Source organism: Echinops telfairi, unplaced genomic scaffold (genome assembly GCF_000313985.2).
Source record: "Echinops telfairi isolate 266 unplaced genomic scaffold, ASM31398v2 ScPeMD7_7421;HRSCAF=8459, whole genome shotgun sequence".
Lineage (NCBI taxonomy): Eukaryota > Metazoa > Chordata > Mammalia > Afrosoricida > Tenrecidae > Echinops > Echinops telfairi.
This window is the reverse complement of record NW_022111321.1, coordinates 4,348,877-4,369,655: the sequence shown is the minus strand read 5'-3', so window position 1 is coordinate 4,369,655 and position 20,779 is coordinate 4,348,877. Positions and strand designations below refer to the sequence as shown.

At 48.7% G+C, this 20,779-nt stretch overlaps 1 protein-coding gene across 1 annotated transcript in view; it reads right to left on the bottom strand.

The window, feature by feature from the left end:
• Window positions 1-20,779, bottom strand: part of AMOTL1 (angiomotin like 1) — a 124,459-nt gene that overhangs the window by 34,361 nt on the left and 69,319 nt on the right. Inside the window, exons 4-6 of the mRNA XM_004709020.2 lie at window positions 17,759-18,050; window positions 11,063-11,207; window positions 9,278-9,367 (exon numbers count right to left, since the gene is read on the bottom strand). Of these exons, the coding sequence (XP_004709077.1) occupies window positions 9,278-9,367; window positions 11,063-11,207; window positions 17,759-18,050 (527 nt within the window). The remainder of the gene's footprint in view (window positions 1-9,277; window positions 9,368-11,062; window positions 11,208-17,758; window positions 18,051-20,779) is intronic.

Here is a 20,779-nt window from a genome sequence, read left to right as displayed (position 1 = left end):
GTCCCCTTTCCATCGTCACCTTCTGCAGGTCCAAAGTGGACAGTCAATTGAAACTGCTCCTGTGGTTTCTATTTGAGAACGAAGCACCATCACAGGTGACACAGCAGGACGGCGACCCCAGTAACCCGTCGAGGAACCCCAAGGGTGGCCGGGGGGGTGGGGTGGGGGGTGCGCGAGGGGCCCAGCAAGGCGGTTTCTGCTGCACTTTGTTTCAGTCAGTGGGCCAACGACCACTGGTGCTCACAAGAAGAGCAAGCTGTGACCTGGCCTTGTTCAAAGGAACTGACTATTTCTCATACCTTCTTGATGAGATTGGTCTTTCAGGGGGGTTTCCCTGAGCCTGACAGAGCTTGACGGAGGAGTGACCAATCCACTGCAGTGCTTGGGGAGTGGAGAGAGGGACCCAGCCTCCAGCTGCCCTGGGAAAGGCGAGTCCTCTGGGGTTCCGGATGCCCTTCCGAACGCCACATCTGTTCAAGCTCCAATCCCACGTGGCCACACAGCGAGGCACGACCAGCCCATTTGGGCATTTGGTAATCTAGACTGTCACGTATCACCCTGGCACATCTCAGGGAAGGTCTTGCTGACTCGGGGCCGTGGTGATAAGAGAGGGTGGGCACCATCCCGCAAACCTTCTCCAAAATGCCAATGGCGCAAGTCTCCTTTTGATAGATGGGACAGATTCAGAAGCTCAGTCTCTGGGTTGGAGATAGGAGACATGGCCACAGACAGAGGCAGGGCTTGGTAGGAAGGCCGAGGGGAGCAGCACCAGCCCCACTCCACAGTGGAGGCTCCCTCTCTAACACAGGAGGCTCACGGGGAGAGGCCTATAAGAGGCAGAGGTGTCCTGACCTGAATTTCTCCACGAAGCGGGCAATTTTCCTGTTATCTCCTAACCAATCCCCTATTTCAAAGAGCTGTGCTCCATCCCCAGGGATAAGTTCTGACAAGTAGTCTTGTCATCTCCTCTTATCCCCCACTCCTGCCTGATAGGTGGTCAAATTGGAAGGAGGACCTGACCTGAGCTAGGTGACTCCGGTTCTCTCATTTGAGAGTACGTAAGTGGGAACCTGAGAGGTGATGTTGACCTGATTATGTTGCATATAGATAAGGTGCACAGGTTTTGACTATGCACACATTCATGAATTAATTATAAACCAAACGTGAAGACATACACGTTCTCTAATTACTGCAGAAAAGAAGTCCTGTTGGTTTTCCTCTGTTCCTATTACAGAAACTATAGTAAGACAAACTGATATTTGTTCTCAACAATAACATAAATAAAAATTTTCAAAAAAGAGTAAGCAGTAGACACCTCTTTTACTGGGTTTGACAACCCAAATCCCACCCGATGCTTTGGCTCCTGTGCAGAAAACAGCCCTGATGTCTGGAGACAACCAACAGGCCCCAGCGTGAGGGTGCTGGGTGGCGAACAGAGGCAGGTGGCAGGGGTGGGGTGGGGGAGGGCAATTCATTTGGGAAGAGACAACCAAGGGCTCCACAGGCTCCACAAGTTCTAGATCTTGAATGAGGTGGTGGTGACAATTCAGCGAAGTGAACGCCGAAAATGGATGAGACCTCAACATACAGAAGAAAACATCCTCACAACTGGACCATGCACGAGCAACACCCTAAATACTGACGTTGTCCAGGAATTCACCTTACTTGGATCCACAGTCGACACTCATGGAAACCACAGTTAAGAAATCAAATGATGTGTTGCACTGGGTAAATGTGTGGCCAAAAAAGAGAGGCCTTTAAAGTGTTCAAAAGCAAAGGGCTAACTAAGATCCACCTGATCGCAGCCAGGGCATTTCCAATCGCCTCCCATGCATGGGAAAGCTGGACGGTACAAAGGAAGACCAAAGAGGATTACGGCGCTGGTGAAGGCTGCCACATAGGCCCCAGACGGACAGAAGAATGGACAAATATGTCTTGGCAGAAGTACAGCCAGATGCTCCTTAGAATCAAAGATGATGAGTGGGCACATGATCAAGAAGGACCGTTGCTGTAGATGAATGTCTATCATGCTTAGGGTCACTAGGGGTTGGACAGCGCCTAACAACAACAGACGCTAAATTATATGAATCTTCTTGTATGTAAATAATTCCTTAATAAACATATACATATCTAAATATGTATCCATGTACATGCACGCATACAATTTTGATTTTTAAATGGCCCCTTTGAAAGGACGATATGACTTAATGCAAAGGCGGACTCAAAGATAGAAGTTTATCCTGGGGAATCTGTTACATCTGCAGAGAGAAGTAAAGAAGTATTTTGTGCAACTACACTTTCCTTTCACCGCTTCAGCTACTCTTACTGCCACTGTTACAACTTACTCTGCACAGGTCTCTCCCCTCTTCCTCACACCAAGCCGCTGGCCTTCTGGAAGCACAAGGACAATCCTAGCAGAAGCAAGCTTCTTTGCTATGCTCCAGGATCAAACTTCCCGGCCTTAAAACCGTCTGTGTCCTCAGAGTTCTCCGATGCCATTCAGGTCAAGCTGCATGCTCTGACAAGAATTCGGAAACCAAAAGGAATTTCTAATCGCGAGAAACGATACTACATTGATACAATTGCTCACGATAGTCTTCTTGCTCTTTGTTGATGTCACAAAACGTTTCACTTTCACAAATAGTTTGAGAAAGATCTTTTCAGATTCTAACTCGGCTCAATCAACTAAGAAAAATCAACCGTTTCCTTTCACTAACCCGAGGAGGATACACTGGATTATCAACCAGAGCCTTTATTATAATTGGCTCCCACTCAAAGACAGGTGGTGAAATTAGACACGCAGAATATTACTTCCAGTAGTCAGATCTCATGTAGGAGACCTGAAAAACATTATTATTAAGTTACAGTTCTGGGCTAAATAATTTACAACCAAATAGGGCTTCTAGTACAAAAATTTATTCCAGTTATTACCCAGGATTCTTCCCAGAGTTAAAAACACTGAGACACTCTCAGAGCCAACGGAGGCGACCTTGTGGGACAGGAGAAGGAAGCGCACGAGAACAAGAAGGCTCCAGACTGTAGTCCTGGTGTAGCCGTTATGTTCCTGTGGGCCATCGGGCAAACCGCTTGATGCTCTGGAGAGCTGTCTTCCCCAGACAGCAGGGCCATCTGCGCCACCCACAGGTCGGAATCCGATGCAGGGGCAGTGAATTTGTTTTGTTGCTTGGTGGGGGGTTACCCCTAGGTTGGAATGAACTCAGTGGGAGTGAGTTTTATGTTTGTTTGTTTTGGGGGATGGGGTGGGTGGGGGTTATTCCTCAGAGCTCTGTGAGCTGACTTAGGTTTGTTTCTTCCTCAGTTCCTTTAGAGAGAGTGGAGGTGCAGGACACTAAGCACGTGACTTGAGGTTAATGAGCACGGTAGCGACAGAACAGGAATTAGAAGAGGTAGCAATGGAGCCAAGACTTCTTGCTTACACTGTGTCGACCAGAGTTTTGATTTTTAGAAGCACACAGACCTACTGAATATGGGGGTCCACTGTAAGGAGAAACTCCTTAGGATGAGACAATTTTCCTGCTCAATGAGGTCATCTAAATGACGAGGTTTTGTGCTTTCTACAAAGAGTCAGAGTCCTGGAACCCCACAGGGGCTTCTTGTTCTCGTGGGCCCCTGTGAGTCAGAATGGGCCCGATGGCAGTGCGGGTGAGGTTTTATTGTGAATGTCTTGAAACGACTGAGAACAAGCAATTCTCAGGTCTCTCCCAACAAGATTGGGACATGGTGAATTAAAACCAGAAAGGACATTTCCATTAGGCTTATGGTGCACAAGAATTTCAAGCCTGTTGTTAGTAGGATTTTCTCCTAGTCCACTCCCCACCCCCCACCCCACCCTTCACTTTATGAACATTTTAGTTTTTTTAATTCTTTTACTTGTTAGACAGGGTTCTCTAGAGAAACAAAACCAGGACACTTAGGATTATATATATATTTAGACAGATAGATATATACAACATAAGAAATAAACAGCTAATTAGTTAATAGGGCAGTACAAATGGCTCAGTGCAACTCACTTCCGTGAGAGAGCTAATACACTGGCAGTCCTTCAAGTCTTGAGGGCAGCTGGGTGTAGACAGCTGAGTCCTCTGTAAAGCAATTCAGGTTATCTGGCCACAGGCAGCAAACAGCAAGGCAGGTCACCAACAGTCAACAAGATGATTGGGTCCAACAGTCTGCAGCTTAAGCTATGTATACTCCAGTAGCATGGTGTGGCAGAAGGAACCTCAAACTACAGTCCATGGGTTGGGGGTCCCACAGGTAGTATAGCCCCCAAGTTGAGGCAGAGAACCAGCTAAGGCTGCCTCATACTGGTCCGATCATCAAAGAGCAAGAGACCAGAAAGGCGAGGCTTGCCAAGCCATTTATCCCTCCACCCTTCAATTAATCCCACAATCAACCTACTTATCACATTTACAATGAACATTTTTAGTGCTATTTAAAGACTCAAGGTGTTTTGGTGGGAGTAGGGTACAGAATACTTGTACCTCTCCCATCAACTCGGGACATCCAAACAAATAAAAGATGATCACACAGAATGCAGAGTAAGCGCCGGGAGAGGAGTCAGGAAGTGCTGAGAGCACAGGGCAGCACAAAAGAAGGGCGGCCATCTCTGGAAACAGCACAAACAAATCTGTCTTGGATGACGTGCAGCCAGAGTGCTCCTTAGAAGCAGGGATGGTGAGACTTCCTCTCATGTACTTCAGGCATGTTGTCAGGGGAGGCCAGTCCCTGGAGAAGGACGGCATGCTTGCTTGGTAAAGCAGCAGGGCAGTGAAAAAGAGGAAGGTATCCCCCCTCCCCCCCAGTTGGATGGACACAGTGGCTGCGTGCGTGCGTGAGCTCAGATGTCACGACCGTGAGGCAGGGTTTCCTGCTGCGATACAAAGGGCTGCCGTGAGTAGAACTGACATGACAGCACCAGACAACCACCGCCAGGTTCCTGCCGAACAGAGCTCGGTAGAACTCTGCCATACTGGCGCAACAGAAACCAATGGAGAATCAGCCATGCACAGAATGAAGGTTTATGCCGCTGTGCCTCCCATTGCCCGTTTCAATGTCAAAAGACCAGATGGAGAACATGAAAAACCACAGGAGACTTTCTTTTATGAAGTTACTTTAGTCTCTTCCAGGTTCTATTTTAAGACCAAGGTGCTTAAAACAAGATCCACGGGTAAAGTGATGACTACAAAGTATGCTGCAAATGGCAAACTATTGTTATTTTTAAAGTGCCATGTTCCCACATATTTTTTCAGTCATATTTTAAACCCATGAGAATTTTAATAGAAATCGAGTCCATTTAGCACTGACTCATTTACACCTACTAGGCAACAGTATGTTACTTTATATAAATCACTGAATGCCCAAGAAATATTTTTTCCTTAAACAGGGATGCCCACTGGGAGCCAGATCTACTTAAGTAGGTAGATGGTGTAAAATATGAAAATAAAAATATTTTATAAATTATCAAGGGTTCATGAGGGTGGGCAGGTGGGGGAGTGAGGGGAAAAAAGAGGAGCTGATACCAAGGGCTCAAATAGAAAGAAAATGTTTTGGAAATAATGATGGCAACATATGTACAAATGTGCTTGATACAATTGATGTATGGATTGTTATGAGCTGTAAGAGCCCCCAATAAAATACTGTCACCAGATTTGCTGGGATGGGGGTGCCTAGAATGATTCCTTTAAACCCAACTTGGTTTTATTTGCGGTGCTGTTAGCATGCCAGCCTTAATTAGGTTCCCAGTCATCCAAGAATGTCACAAGGACCTGCCACATCTACTTAAAAACCTCTATAAAATGAAACTTTCTATCTTCTAATCTATTTTCCCCCCATTAACAATTTTATTTGTGGTTTTCTGGCCTACAGTTGGTGGGACTTCTGCAGGGTTATCCATCTTTGGAAAGTATGGCTACAAAGCTCCTCTGTCTGAGAGACACAACAAGGAAGGAGAAGCACCATTCGCAGGGGCACGGGCTTTGCTGACTGGGACTTCCTGCGATGTGCCTGTGTCCACAAGCATGTGGAAGAGGGAGATGAGAACCAACTGCAGGACAAGGAAGCCCCGGTTCACACAATCAGCCCCAAGAGGAATGGCAAGAGGCCATGTTTTCAGGAGCAAACTGGCTTCGACACCACTACTCAATACCTTGCAAAAGACATGAAGAAAAACAAACAAGCAAAAACAGAAAATAAATAAGCAACTCCAAATTCCCCCAAAGAGAATGAGACACCACTATTAGGTGAGAAGGCCAAAAAAACAGTCCTCGCAGACATCAAGCTTCTAAGCACTCAATTGCATGTGATTTTTAAGAAAGGTGAATCTGATTAATGGGAAGAGGTGAGTGGTTAACTATCCAGGCAATCTGCCAAGGCCTTCACCAGGCCCAAACGTAAGGCTTGTGCCCATTGAGTCTTTAAAAAGAAGCTACTTTGGGCAAGAGATTTCAGAATTGAACAGGAAGAATTTCTGAGTGCCACTCGGCTCTTGTACTGAAGGAGTTGCTTGGGTGTTTCTGAACTGGTACATCTAGCTTCCACATGAGCACTTAGTGAAAAACTGACCCCGCTATTCCCTACACCCCACGAGGCCCGGGAGGTTACTGGTGGCTTTACAACTTGGCCTCAGCTTCTGGCATTCGTTATGCAAAGAAACCACTACCAAGAGTTAGAGCCGCCTTGCCTTTCTCTTGGCAAAGCACTAGACCTCAACAAAACTCGTTTGGAAAGAAAGGTCTTCTGAGTGGGCAGTAGTTATAATTTTAATTAGCAGGGGTTTGAAATGCATTGTGGTAACAGAGCTTCTAAGATCACTGAAGATAAGGGTGCCACAGCAGAGTGTGCTGAGAAAAGTAGATGGTGCCCGGCTAGCAACTGGAATAGTATGTGGGGTCTTCAAGGCTTGTATTTAAACAAGCAGCCATCTGAGTGAGTCATCAACTAGCCCGCATGGAAGCAGCACATCAAAGATGACCACAATAAAATCCAAATGTGATGAAGGGTTTAAGTCAGGTGTGGAAAGCCTGGTACCCATCACTGTTGCCCAAGCTGATCCAAATGCCCCACCTGGATTCAACACCATTTAGACCAGAGCCTCCCAAATTTATTTGGCTTAGAGGCCCCGTCAGGAAAAACAAACAAACTCAGAGCCCTCTGGCAATCAGAACATGTTGTACACTAGCCCATAATGCAGGATAAGTCCTTCTCTGCAAAGCGGGAAAGACTTCTTTGCCCGACTGAAATTTTAGCTTTGAGCCAGAGGTGCGAGAAGTCTTCAGGAACATTTTTGAGCTCATTCAACATGAAATCCGATTACTCTATCAGTATCTGCTGGGTTGGAGGCCAGAAGCAATGTCCCTCAGCACAAACTGATTGGCGTTCCACTTTGACTTGAACTACGTGATCCAACAACATCTCTTGGCAAGGAGGAGGACAGGCCAGTGTACAGAACGGACACTGTTGATGTAACTGTCACAAAGGCACTTACTCCAATTAGGCACGCTACCATCCAGAACAAAAGTGTCAAAATCCTAAATGCACATCGTACAGACGACTCATTTTTTGAACAAAAGTTTGTCTGGGGTGACAAATCGACTGTACCCCTAAGAGGAGATGTATTTTATTAGAAAAGGGAGTGATTCAAGGTGCTGACAGAACTTTGTATGTGAATCTGTAACTCTGACCAATTCAGGAACTGCCATCCTACGGAGGCATCTGGGACACAAGACCTCGTTGTCATTAGTGTCCCTGTGACCAAGCAAGAGCTTTGAAAAGGAAGCCGAGACGAATCTTAGAAAACTTACACGAGTGCACGCAGGGGAAACAGAGGGACTTAAATCAGCGGTTCCCAAAGTGGATGATATACCCTCTGGGGGGCGCTTCAACAATCCAACCCAAACCAAACTCACTCCCATGGAGGTGATTCTTCCGGGTAGAACTGCCACTTTGGATTTCCAAAACTTACATCTTTACTGAGGGAGCAGCAAATGTAGTTACCTATACTTTATCCTGGATAACAGGCTACAGTACAAGCGCTTTTAATTACCAGGGGGGCGCAGAGTTTTGTTTTTGTTTTTTTCCTGAAAAAAGAGCAGCAGGCCAAATAAATTTAAGAGCCAATGGTTTTACTCAACCCACCAGTATTAGGAATTAGAAACGTAATCAACTATTCTGGAACCCTTAAGATATAGGGCTGCATCGAACATTACATGCCACTGTCACAGGAAGACAGCTAGTACCAGCATACAAGACGCTTGTGAGAACTGTCTTTAGTTTCTGAGCACTTACAATGTGGCCAACATTTGTGCATTGGAAAGGCATCCAAAGTTTTCAAGCAGCTTACTAATAATAATCATAGACAGTTGGACTGAAACATTTATGACATGTGCCATGAATCCACAGAAATTCCAGCCTTGACCAATGGCATCCTCAAACCCATCTGATGCCATCATTTGTCGCTGGTGAAATGATGGGACCGTCTCCAAGTGAATCTACAGGCAGAGGAAGAACTGGCAGAAATGGGCCCCATGATTTTGGAGAGGAGATCATGATTGAGGACACTCCAGCGGGTGTACACAGCGATGGTGTAGACAGAGCACACCAGCAATGGGGTCTTCAGCCTAGAACAAGCCTAAATGAGCTCAACCTACGCACGCACCAAACACGCCAAGAAAGCCAAATCCTGTCACCAGCCTCCTTCCCGTCTCACCAGAGCAACAGGGCCGGGACCACTGTAAACTCACGAGTGCTGGGAAACACGGGCCTGCTGCTTTTCATTGGAGGCATGCATTATAGACGGACAGAAACCGGAGGTCAGAAAAACCCACTGCCATCAGTCGTTTCTGACTCCGGGAACTCTACGGACAGGGTAGAACCGCTCCTGCAGAATGTCTGGGGCCATGCACCTTGACAGGAGCACACTGCCTCATCTTTCTTCCTTGGGGTGCCGACGAGGGTCAACTGCTGACCGTGCAGTCAGCAGCCCCAGGAGCGACCACTCACTACGCCCCCAGGGCTCCGATAGGTCGGAAGGACAGTATACACATCAGTGACACAACGCACACCGTGGCCTCAGCTTTGTAGGCCAAGCCTGCATCGGGCCCTTGGCCCCACGGGGAGTTCACGTGAGACCCAAAAGGTTGATTGCCAAGCAAATATGCAAACAAACAAAAGCAAAGAGCATAAAACCCGATCTTAAAAGGATTGCCATTTCTCTTCCCCTTGAGCCCCCAGTTTAGGACAAATGACAGTGGAGACTCACTCTGGGAAGCGTAGTGTGCCTCTGCGATTTTGTCTTCATGCCCATCGTACTCCCTGCTGGACAGCTGCCGATTGGCGGTCTCCAGCCGGTCTGCGGATAGATAGGAGAGGGTGAAAAGGAAACTTGTGGCCACTTAAATCATCATCTAGCTGGGGAATGAAATGGTGCCTGGAGCGGGTAGCAAGTTTGTGCCTGGAGCCGACAGGAAGACATGCCCAGGCAGGAGTACAGCCTGAAGGGTTCTGAGAGAGGAGCAATGCCCACAGGCCCGGTCAGTCTTCAGAAACCTCACGGGGTCTTCCTGTGAGCGCGTGCTGACGCACAGGCTCCCAGGCAACCAAGGACCTGTCTTGAGAGAAGCCCGTCGCTGTCGCAAGGCCAGCCACAGCACCCATCTGGAGTCTTGGCAAAGTGGTTTGTCTTCTTGGCCTCAACCATCAGCCCTGTATTTTAGCCACTGACCGCTACCCATATTTTCAGGACCAAAATAATAAATAAAAATAGCAATGAACTAACCACCCCAAAGGTTTATAATTACAGAAGAGGTAGGACCTAGACAGTGGGCGCTGCCTGTCCAATGATGACATAAGGTGCGAGGTGACTGGATACTGGCGAGGCTGATGGGAAGGGAAGTGAAATGTACTGGGTTAAATCATCCTGCACTTGGCAGCTGGCTGAGAGGCTGCAGCGAGCACCCTCTGGCTTTCAGGGGGCACAGCTGTGCTCCTACATGGGGTCATCGGTTTATTTTATTTATGTAAGTCATTTTACTGGGGGCTCTTACAGCTCTTATAATAATCCATACATCAATTGTTTCAAGCATTTCGTACCTATGTTGTCATCATCATTTTCTAAACATTTACTTTCTATTTGAGCCCTTGGTATCAGCTCCTTTTTCCCCCTCCCTCCCTCTCCCGCCCTCGTGATCCCTTGATAAATTATTATTTTCATATCTTATAACAGCCACTGTCTCCCTTTACCCACGTTTCTGTTGTTTGTGTCCTTGGGTGGGGTGTGTGTGTGGATTATGTAACGATCATTTCAATTGGTTCCTCCTTCCTTCCCTCCTCCCTCCACCTTCCCACTACCCTCCCGATATTGCTACTCCCATTTCAGTTCTTGATAGGTTTATCCGACCTGGATTCCATGTGTCATGAGCTCTTTTCTGTACCAGAGTCCACGCTCCAGTGTAGCCCGCAGTACAAGGCAGGACTGGGGTCATGATAGCAGGGGTGGGTGGTGGGTGAGGAGGCCTCAAAGAACCAGAGCAATATTGTGTGTCTCATCGGTGCTATACTTCGCCCCGATTGACTCATCCCTTTCTGTGACTCTTCTGTGAGGGGATGTCCTATTGTCTACTGATGGGTTTGGGGTCCTTTTGTTTCTTTTTGAAGGAGAACCCTATGTCCAGTTCTGTCCTCTGCGGCATTCCTACCAAGTGTTTCCCTGAATACCACCAAATGATTGCCCTGATGTGGAAGGGATCGTCAGGTGGCAGGCATCGAGTGGTCTTTTGATGTCCACATTTACCAGGTCATTTTTACGTGTTTTCCAAGCTCTCTTCCATGTACACTCACATATGCAGGTGTCACTTCTAAGACGATTCTGCAAGTTGTAAGACAGAAAAGAACCCCTCTGCTCTTTGAGGATCCCACCCAAGGCACCATCGGAGTCTGCAAGGTTAGCTAACACAGAACAGCATCTGCAGCAATGTAAGCTGGCCCCAAAACCAGGCTGCTGGCCCCCAGGGCAGTTCAGGGAGGGAACGGGGCAGACGGGCCTCACCTCGGAGGTCTCTGTTGAAATCGTGAAGCCTTCTAATCTCGCCTTCCAGTTTGTTCCTCATCGCCTTGTCCAGAGACTCTCGCTTGGTGCTAGATTTGACCAGACTCTCGTACGCTTCCGAAATTCTCTGAAGTTCTTTTTCAAACTGCAAGAAAGACCTCGGCATTAAAGTGGGACTTTTACTATTCATGCTGGATGCCTGAACAACACACATTCACTGATGTCCCCAGTGTCATGCAGCTTTCTTGTACCCCAACTTTCAGCCCTACCAAATTGCTCAATCTACTCCCCCACTTCTTTCTCTGCAAACCAACGCTGTCAAGTTGATTCCGACCCGCGGGTTATAGAGGAGCAGCGCTTCATTGCGTGCTTGCTGTAGAAGCACATCACCAGCTCTGTCCAAGGGCATCCTTGGGGTGGGTGCAAACCACCATCCTACAGGTTAGTAGTCGGTGCAAACTGTCCCAGCTCGGGCCTTAAGGCCACCGTACCCACTGTTGGTGAGTAAATTCTGACTCAAGATCTATCATACCCAAAACAGTTTAAAAACCTACTTATTGCCACTGAGTTGATTCGGACTCACATGGAGCCTATGAGACAGAGTAGAACTGCCCTTACGTTTCTGAAGGTGTAAATCACCACGGGAGCAGAGTCTCATCCTTGGAGACTTTGAACTGCTGACCTTGTGGCTTTCAGTTATCGATGAGTTATCCTCTAAGCCACCAAGTCTCCTCTAAGAGCTACCAGAGAATCCTGTAAATAACAAACTAACCATTTGGCCAAGTGGTCTCACGTTGCCTGGTGAACCCCCCTCTGTACAAACACTTGGTAGTGTGCATGTAATAAGGCTTAAACTACCCTATTGGGTATGGCAACATATGATTATCATAGGCGCTGGTGACCATAAGGAAACACTAGACAAAAACTCAGGAACCATAACCAGAATCCAAACCCCAGACTTTTCACAAGTCTGCCCGCTAATCCCTAGAAGGTGATTAACAATAAAAGAAACAAACCAAACTCACTGCCATCGATCGATGACAACTCAAAGCAGCCCTGTGGGGCAGAAGAGAAGTACACAAGAATCCACCTGAAGCGAGGCTTCATCACCTGCTGCTTTTAACCCTTTATCTACGAAATGATCCTGCGAAAGAACCGATGAGTGTGCCTAGCTGTAAACAAGCATTCCACAGGAAGCTTCTTTATAGACAAGAACTGGTAAATACACGATGAAATCTTTTCTCCCCCCTTCGTATCCCACTACATGGAGAAGGATGACCGGAAGCCTTTACCCCATGCCATATAAAACTCTGTCACAAGTAGCAGTAGCACTTCCAGCAGGGGTCTCCGTGTGTTTTCCGAAGTAGAGACCACAACCCACGTTGTTTGTACACGCCACCAATGCAGGAGACAGGGTGGAGCGTGTCTGGATCCACGGTGAGGTGGATCAGTCAGAGTTGACAGGGCTGAGGGCACTAGCGCCCCTCACAGGGCACCAAGAGATCTGTGCCACTCTTTCTGTCCCCTCACAGAAGAGCTGTTACCATGACACGGGCACTTTTGTTTTCTGAACCCCAAGTGGTCAGATCAGAAAGTCCTCCTGAGGTTCCCCCTGTGCATGCCACATAGCCTAACAGGTGCCTACTGCACACTGAACAGTGGACTGACACAGTGGGTGCAGCCATAGGCTTGAATATAGATAGCAAGGATGGTGAAGATGTTGCAGGACTGGGCAATGCACACAGGATGATTATGAGTCGGAGCTGATTCAATGGTACCTAACAACTATATGTGTCGCAAACTATTTTGGGTGCTGAGGGTTTAGAAATAAGCCCATTTCTGGCCTTTGGGAGCTCAGCATGGAGAGCTGGCCGATGCCAATACACATGCTCTCTACATGAGGCATGTGTTGGCACGGTGGCCTAGGGATAAAGTAAATTTGCAGACACAGGAACAGGTTTCTTTAAAAAGAAAAAAATGTTTGAGAAAGTGACATTTTAGAAAAATGAATCTTAAAGGATAGGTAGAGATTTTCCAGGCAAAAGAAAGGAAAGTTACAAAGCCAAAGAATATTCTAATCAGAAGCTGTAACATGAGCCAAGTCACAAAGCCATGAATGTATGTAGTCCAAGGGACTAGATCAAGGTGGAAGAGGCAGGAGCCGGGGCCAAAAGTAAGACCATCAGGCTGCGAGGCAAAGACTTCTGGGAAAGGCAATGCTTAGCAGTAGACTGTCGACATGATCATCTGTGTTTTGACAGGGTTACAACCACAAGATGGGATGAAAAACCAGTTTGGTCTGTAAACTTTCACCCAAATCACAATAATTTAAAAACAACCACTAACCTGGCATGGGTTGGGGCGGGATAATCAGAGAACAGGGAGGAGGGAGATGAAGTTAGATCCTAAAGTTAAGTAGCTCAATGACAGAGACATGAACATGAACTTCAAACTCACTGCCACGGAGTCAGTTCAACTCATACGACCCACTGGGGCAGAGTAGAACTGGCCCTGTGGGTTTCTGGGGCTGTAAATCTTTAGAGTAGCAAGCCTCATCTCCCATGCAGGGTCGGTGGCTTTGAACTGCCAGCCTTGCCACCAGGGCTCCTGAACATGACGTAGGACCCCTAAAAGGGCACGTCCGAAAGGCACTGGAGAGCGGAACCAACAGGTGCTGGTGTCTGGGTCTGGGAGGCTAGGGAGCGAGAAATCAAACACAATAGTGACATTCAAAGCGCAGAAGACTGGGTAGTGAGATCTAACCAAAACAAAAGCAACGATAAGGAAAACACAACGAAACCCAGTCTGGTGTTGCAGATGGCCAGCCTGAGGAGCCTGCCTGCTCAACATCTCGGCAGAGATTTCCAGAAAGTCAGCAGTCGGAGAGGAGCGTCTGAGAGGGGGATCACCAATGTTCAGACGAGAGATGGAGTCCTAGCGTGTAGACCACTTAGGGAGTTCAACAGAGGACTAGTGGGCCAAGGAGGGGCAGCTTCCGTTCTGGGGAGGGGAACCCGGGAGAGACACGGCATAAACAAGTGGGCTCACAGGAGCAGGAAGCTCGAACCGTAAAGCTGGCCAGAAAATGTGGTCACAGTCCCCAGGGGTTACACTGGAGCCAAGACTGATACAATCTGAGGAGAGGGCTGTGGGGTGGCCTGGAGTGCTGAGGTTTCTGCTTGGCTTCGGCCAACGGGGTGAACCCGAGGTGGTGAGGCTCCACTGGTATCACGCTTTCCTCTCAAAGGCCTCATTGGAGCTGAGCAAGGACAAGGAGAGGCAGACCTGATTCACGCCGAGAATTTGCTAGCTACATTTTCCAGACATGGAGTAGAACCCACTAGGGAGTAAGCCTCTTGTCTCTGGAAATAATCAAGCAGAAACGGAACGACCTCCTTTCAGGACCACGAGGCCAGGATTCCGGGCCTGGAGAGCTCTGAAGAACGTAATGTCGAACACTCCACGATTCTGAATTGCACACTTTCTGAGTAAGGCGTAAGCGTTCTTCTCTGCGCCCCTATGCCTCACACACAGTCGGTACCCATGATGTCCATGAGAAATGACAGGAGGGCTGGACAGCATGGCTTTGGGCCGGAAACCGCCAGGCTGGTTCAGACCCCACATGTGACTGCATGCAGATATGGGGCTTGCTCTCCCAGCTCCCACCCTGCCCGGCCCAGGTGTCAGGAAGCCCCCCACCAGGCCACCCATCAGTAAACCCGCTGCTGCTGAGATGACTGGCTCAGGACCACATGTCCCAGAAACAGAACTGCCAGCCCAGGCGAGAGCCCTGCACAGCTCCCACTGGCGCTACGGCCATAAAGCCAAGGGGTATAGAAGGATCCTGAGAACATCTCAACCGTCCCGAGCTGCCAAAGGGGGCTTTCCCGTGAGCTTCGCCATGGACACAGCTCTGGGGCTCACAGGAACAGACACAGGCCTGTGGCCTGAGGTACAAACTGCCCAATCACAGCCTGGGTGGCCATAGTGGCTTAGCTCCTTCCCTTCAGATGCCCAACCGTGCCCTGATGGCTTCAGAGGCCAACAGCGCCCACCCCACCCCCCAGCTCCTGATGGTGGAAACTGCCCATTTCCTGTGTGTGCTTGGGGGTGGGGGGTGGGGTGGGGGCGAGGGGAAGAGATGCAAGCTTGGAGAAGCAGAAGGAAATAATGGAAAGCAGCAGCTCTCTCTGGAGGAGCCCACCCACCACTCCCAAACTAACTGGGATAATCGCTACCTGCTGCCTCTTTGGAAACAGGGTCTTCGTAGCTGGGCTGGGCTTTGACAGTCTCTGAATTATTCGTGCCTTTCGGCTGTGTTCCTGGCACCGTATGCACAGGCTAAGCTCTGCAATTAAGAATTCATCTATTTTGGGCTCTGCCCTTACAATGAATCTCTGCACGAGCCCACATGCTTCCAATACTGCGACAATCTCAGATGAGACGACAGTGTTGGCACAGAATCATCCCATCCCCATGGAGTACAGGGAGTCCACAAAGCAGGGGCCAACTCCGTGCCAGGGGCACCAGCAGCTATTGCCATCGAAAAGCCAAGCAGTCAGCCCAGCTGATGGCCAGCCCCAGCTCTGCGGCTTCAGCCGCTGCCAAGAGACAGACAGCAACGAGGCCAAGGGCAGGAGAAGCGCTACAATGAGGAGGAACTGGGGAACGATGCAAGCTACAAAACGTCCCGCCAAATCTTGCACGCTGCTCTTCCATGTCTCGATCCTTGGTGTTGAGAGCAGCTAAAGACCTTGCAAAGGTTAGGGCAAGTGTATCTGCCAACATCTGAGTCTCTCAGGTGATAATTCTAGTTCGACACAGGACAGGCCAATGAAATGTACGATCAAGAAAACCATTGATCATAGTCATGGAGCTGAAGATATTTTGGGTCCCGGAAAGAAAATGCCTTCTGTTTTGTCCCTTTTTTTCTCTCAATAGTCATCAAAATATTTATTTTTTTTTGCCACAGATTTTAAGAAGCATCCCCTCTGCAGGGAAAAGAGAGATGTTAGGTCATTTTGTTTTGCAAACTAGAAACGTGCATCAAAATCAAGCAAGATCTGTGTGTGCAGTCTATCGATTAAAAACATACATTCACTAAGAAGTCAATCACGAATAACTGTGCAGACAACGTGCACATGAGAGTACCCAGCATGCAACTCTGCCCTCCGCTGGGTCTGCGTAACTCCTGCACACATCCGCCAGAGAGCTTCCCTGTTCCCCATTAAGGGCTGAGTTGCCCTCCCAGGTTTTCAGACCAAACTAAGCAAGAAGCTGCCACAGGGAGCTGTCGTCACAGGCAAGCGAGCTCCTGGGGACCGACTGACAGACCCAGGGCCAGGAGACAACACACTGCTTCTCCGTTTCTACGGGTGCAGAAGGCCGTGGGGCGGCACTCCTCAGGCAGCCCCTGTGTGTTTCTGGCTTCCATGGCTTTCAGGCCAGTGAAGGCAGCCGAGCTGAGCCAAGTCTGGCTTTGACACTCCAGGGAGGACTCCAGCGACTTGCAGTGAACTGTCCGCCGGCACACGCTGGGGCACATTCCATCTGTGAACATCTATCGGCACCATCACACCCACCGTGCCGTCAGCACCCAACAAAGAAGAGACCCCACTTCCATGCCTACATGATCAGCACTCAAAGGTGAATGCTTTGTGGGTACCAGGCAGGCACGTGAAGCGTCACAAGGACCCTAGTTAATGCCCAGGCTTCCGTAGTCAGGCAGGGCTTATCTCCCTTTACGAAAGCCTGCATGGCCTGGGACAGAGCTAGGCACCTGGGCAGTCCCTTGTAAGAACACCGACTACCACACACGCACTGGAAAGGACACAAGAAGGCCCTGCGGCTCTCCTGTCCTTTGACAGGCGGGGGCTTTTCCCGCCCCACTCCACCTGGACTTGACTCGTGCTGGGTGGTCCTGGATTCTCAGCACAAAGCCCTCAGAAGCAAGGCCAGCACACATCTCACATCCCCTTGGTGGCAATACGGGCTGAGTTGCCCTGCCTCTCCCCCATCTGACAAGTCACAAGCCCAAGGAGAGCAGCAAGGGCCCCACACTTGGACGCTCTCGTGGCAAGGCCACGCTGCCTGTGCAGAGATCAGCTAAGGAAACAGACAAGGCAACCATCAGGGTGCTGTCAGAGAGTCCCACATTTAAGGGGAAAACTCACCTGCCTTAATCGCCCTCTGTTACTCTTATTCCACAAAGGGTCCCACCACACTCATCCAGAGGCGCAAATCTTAGGTCAAGGTCAATACGCCTCCCCTGTATCTACTAAGGCCCCCTCACAGTGCACCTATAGGACTCTGCATATGCAGTGCTCTCTGCTGCCAGGCACCATGTGGTATTCATTTTTGTTGGCATAAAAGGGGCCTAGTTCAGCGGTTTAAACCAGTTAAGTGCTGAGCCCTGGTCGTGTAATGGGTTATAAGTTGGGTTGCGAACCGCACGGTTAATAGTTCAAACCACCAGCCAATCCTCAGGAGAGAGACAAGGCTTTCGACTCCTGTAAAGAGCTTTGGTCTCGGAAACTCACAGGGGCATCTCTACTCTGCCCTGTGGGGTCACTGTGAGTCAGAATTAACTCACTGGTAGTGAGTCTGGTTTTGAGTTTTTGAGTCAAGTGCTGGCGAGCAGGTCAATGAACCAAGACTCTATGAGCAGGTAGATTGTTCCTCCCAGAAAGCCCATACCTTGTGGAGCTTGTCAGCATTGTCACAGTAGCCCTGCAGTTCCTGGTGAAGCACCCGGTTCTCCTCCGTTAGTATCTCTACCATCTGCTGGGCTCGCTCCACAATCGCAAATGCATCCGGGCCTAGCTGCTGGCTGGGGGAGGCGGCAGGCGGCGGCTGGGGGGCTGCCAGCGTCATGGGCAGGGGAAGCGGTAAGGAGACGGAGTGCAGCGGGCCACTGATGGAGGAGGTCTGGGAGGACATTGGGCTGTGCTGCTGCACTGTTGATGGGAAAGGAAGCTGGCATGGGCGGCTGTAAGGGAAAGGAAGACCATTACTCGGATATCAAGTAAGATGGGGGAAGCCGGGAGGCCCCACTCTCAGAGGTCACCCACGCACTTTCGAATGCGAGGTTGAGTCCACTGGGTTCCATCATTCTTGCCACAGTATCTCCTGTGGCCTCAATACCGAGGACACAGCAATCTAGAGGAAAGAGAGGTAAGCCATCCAAATATAAACCAACAAACCGAGCACCCCAAAGAGCAGCACACTGCGAAGAATACAGTGATGTGATGGAGCACGGAGCGCCTGAGTGGCTCTCTGCTATGGAGAGGTCAGCCAGGAGACTCTGAGAAGCTGTTACGTGAGCTCAAGTCCGAACGACAAGCTGGGAGGAGCCAGTGGTTTCTGGAGGTGCGGGAGGAGGGAGTAGGAGGAGGGTGCTGTGAGTGAGGCACTTGGCTTCTAACCACAGCATCCACAGTTCAAACCCACCAGTAATTCCAAAGGAGAAAAGATGAGGCTGTCTGCTCCTATAAAGAGTTATCGTCTTGGAAGCCCTTTAGGAGGCTCACTGTGAGTTGGAATCAACTCGGTGGGCATGGTTTAGGGATGAGGGAGGCAGCGAGGTCTCCAGGAAAGAAATGATTCCTAGAGACAGTAGACAGAAATTCATGGTTTCACATAGAAGAGCTAGTACAAAGGTCCCAGGGCAGGTTTTAACACAGGCATGAGCAAGAGGAAAGAAAGCTGATATGGTGCAGAGCAAACAGGAGCAGTATAAGATAAGGCCAGAGATGGGCAAGGGCCTTTGTGGGATAAGCCCAGCCCGTTGCCAGAGTATAATCAGGGCCGAGTGGAGGATTTCTAAGCACAGGTGCAGTGTCTTCTGCCTTTGCTCTGAGTGGCATGTAAATGGAATGGGCAGTGGCAAGAATGGACGCAGGGAGGCCAGTGAGGAGCCCACCATGTCATTTCGTAGGGAGTTGGTGAAGGCTCACAGGGCTGTGCAATAGAGAAGTATGGGGTGGGCATGTGGTACGGGTTGGGTCTATCACTGATGAGAAGAGAGAAAGAGAAGGGAAAGGGTGGTGGTGGAATGCACTCCTCGATTTTGCCCTCTGTGCTGGTGGAAAGTGGCACCATGTAATGAAATAGTCCCATCGAGAGGGAGTGTTTTGGGGGGGTGTATTTTGTTTGACTGGGGTGAGGGGAGGGGGAAATCAGAAGTGTGATCTCAGCCGTGATAAAAACTCACAAGGGGCTCAGCAATAGCTCAAATGCCTGGTACCACGTCCTGTACTTGAAAATCATGACTTTCCAGCCCCTGCTGCCTCTACTCATGAGCAACTCCTTCCTCACTATTCTGTTAACCTGTGTCATTAGACATGGCGTTTTCTTTCAACCTAAAACGAGGTTCACCTGCTTTTTTTAGTTTTCAGAAATAGGGCTCGTTCTATTTCCAGTAGACAACGCTGCTCTAGATCATACAGCGTGCACACAAAGGGCATCAGTTGGCTTGGACTGGATGAGCATCGGATATCAGAACAACTGTGGTCCTCAGTTCCCCATGCACAGATGTTGATCAGCAATCTATATTCCATGTAATCAACTTGGTGATTATCTACAATTAATCTAGCAGGCAAATATCTGATCGATATGGCCTGTGATTGTGTGTCCCCTCCCAGCCCCCCACTCCTCCAAAAATGTGTTGTGAATCCCAAGCTCTATGCCTGTGGTTACAGTCCCATTTGAGCACAGGCTGTCTTGCCTTGGTTATGTTAATTTAGTGCAAATCTTGAGTCAATCTTTTAGAGACTATACAAGGTGCAGATTAAGATAGTATAGACCCGGGGAACTCACACTGACAGAGTGAGACAGCCTTCCCTAGAGCACGCAGCCCTGAATTTGTAGGTTTAGTCTCATAAACTAGCCTCCAAAAATAAGTTTCCTTTTGCCAAAGCCACCCACTTCTGTATCTGTCATATCAGCACAGGATAACAAGAGAAAACACACTCACTGCCACTGAGTTAATGCCAACTCACAGCAACCTTACAGAGCAGGCTAGAACAGCCCCTATGGATTTCTAAAACTAACTGTAGACAGGAGTAGAAAGCCTCCTCTTTCTCCCAAGGAGAGGCTGGGGGTATTGAACTGCTGACCTTACAGTTAGCATGCCAATGTGTAACCACTTTGCCACAAACCCTCCTCAATATGACAAGAAAAGTGTGGGAGGTGGGACCAATATTTAACTAGACAAAAAATATTAAGAAATCACAAGAGAAAATGCAAGCGGCTGGTATTTTTCAGTGTGATTTTAAGAGAGAACTAATCTAGAATAGAGTCCCCTCCCCCACTATCAATATTAATATTTGAACAAAATTTTATGGAGCACCTGAGCAGTTTTTTTTGTTTGTTTCAAATTCTCAAGATAAAATATATATTAGAACTTCAAACGTATAAAAAGATGGCATAGAAAAAATACGGGAAGGAATAGGGCAAAAGGTCAGTCCTGGTTTCCGGGTGGTAGAATGATGCTGGTTTCTGTTTGTTTGTTTTTTGGCTTGGGGGTTTAATGTTTCCACTTTATTCTACACATTTCTACAGTGCACATGTATGGCCACTCTAAAAACATCCCATTATCGAAGTAACACATATCGGCAATAGAAAAACTGGAAAACAGGAGCAGTGATAAAACCAGCATGCGGCATTTCAGGAAGAAATAGAAGTCTTGAAAAAGGAAACGACATCAGAAGTGGCTCC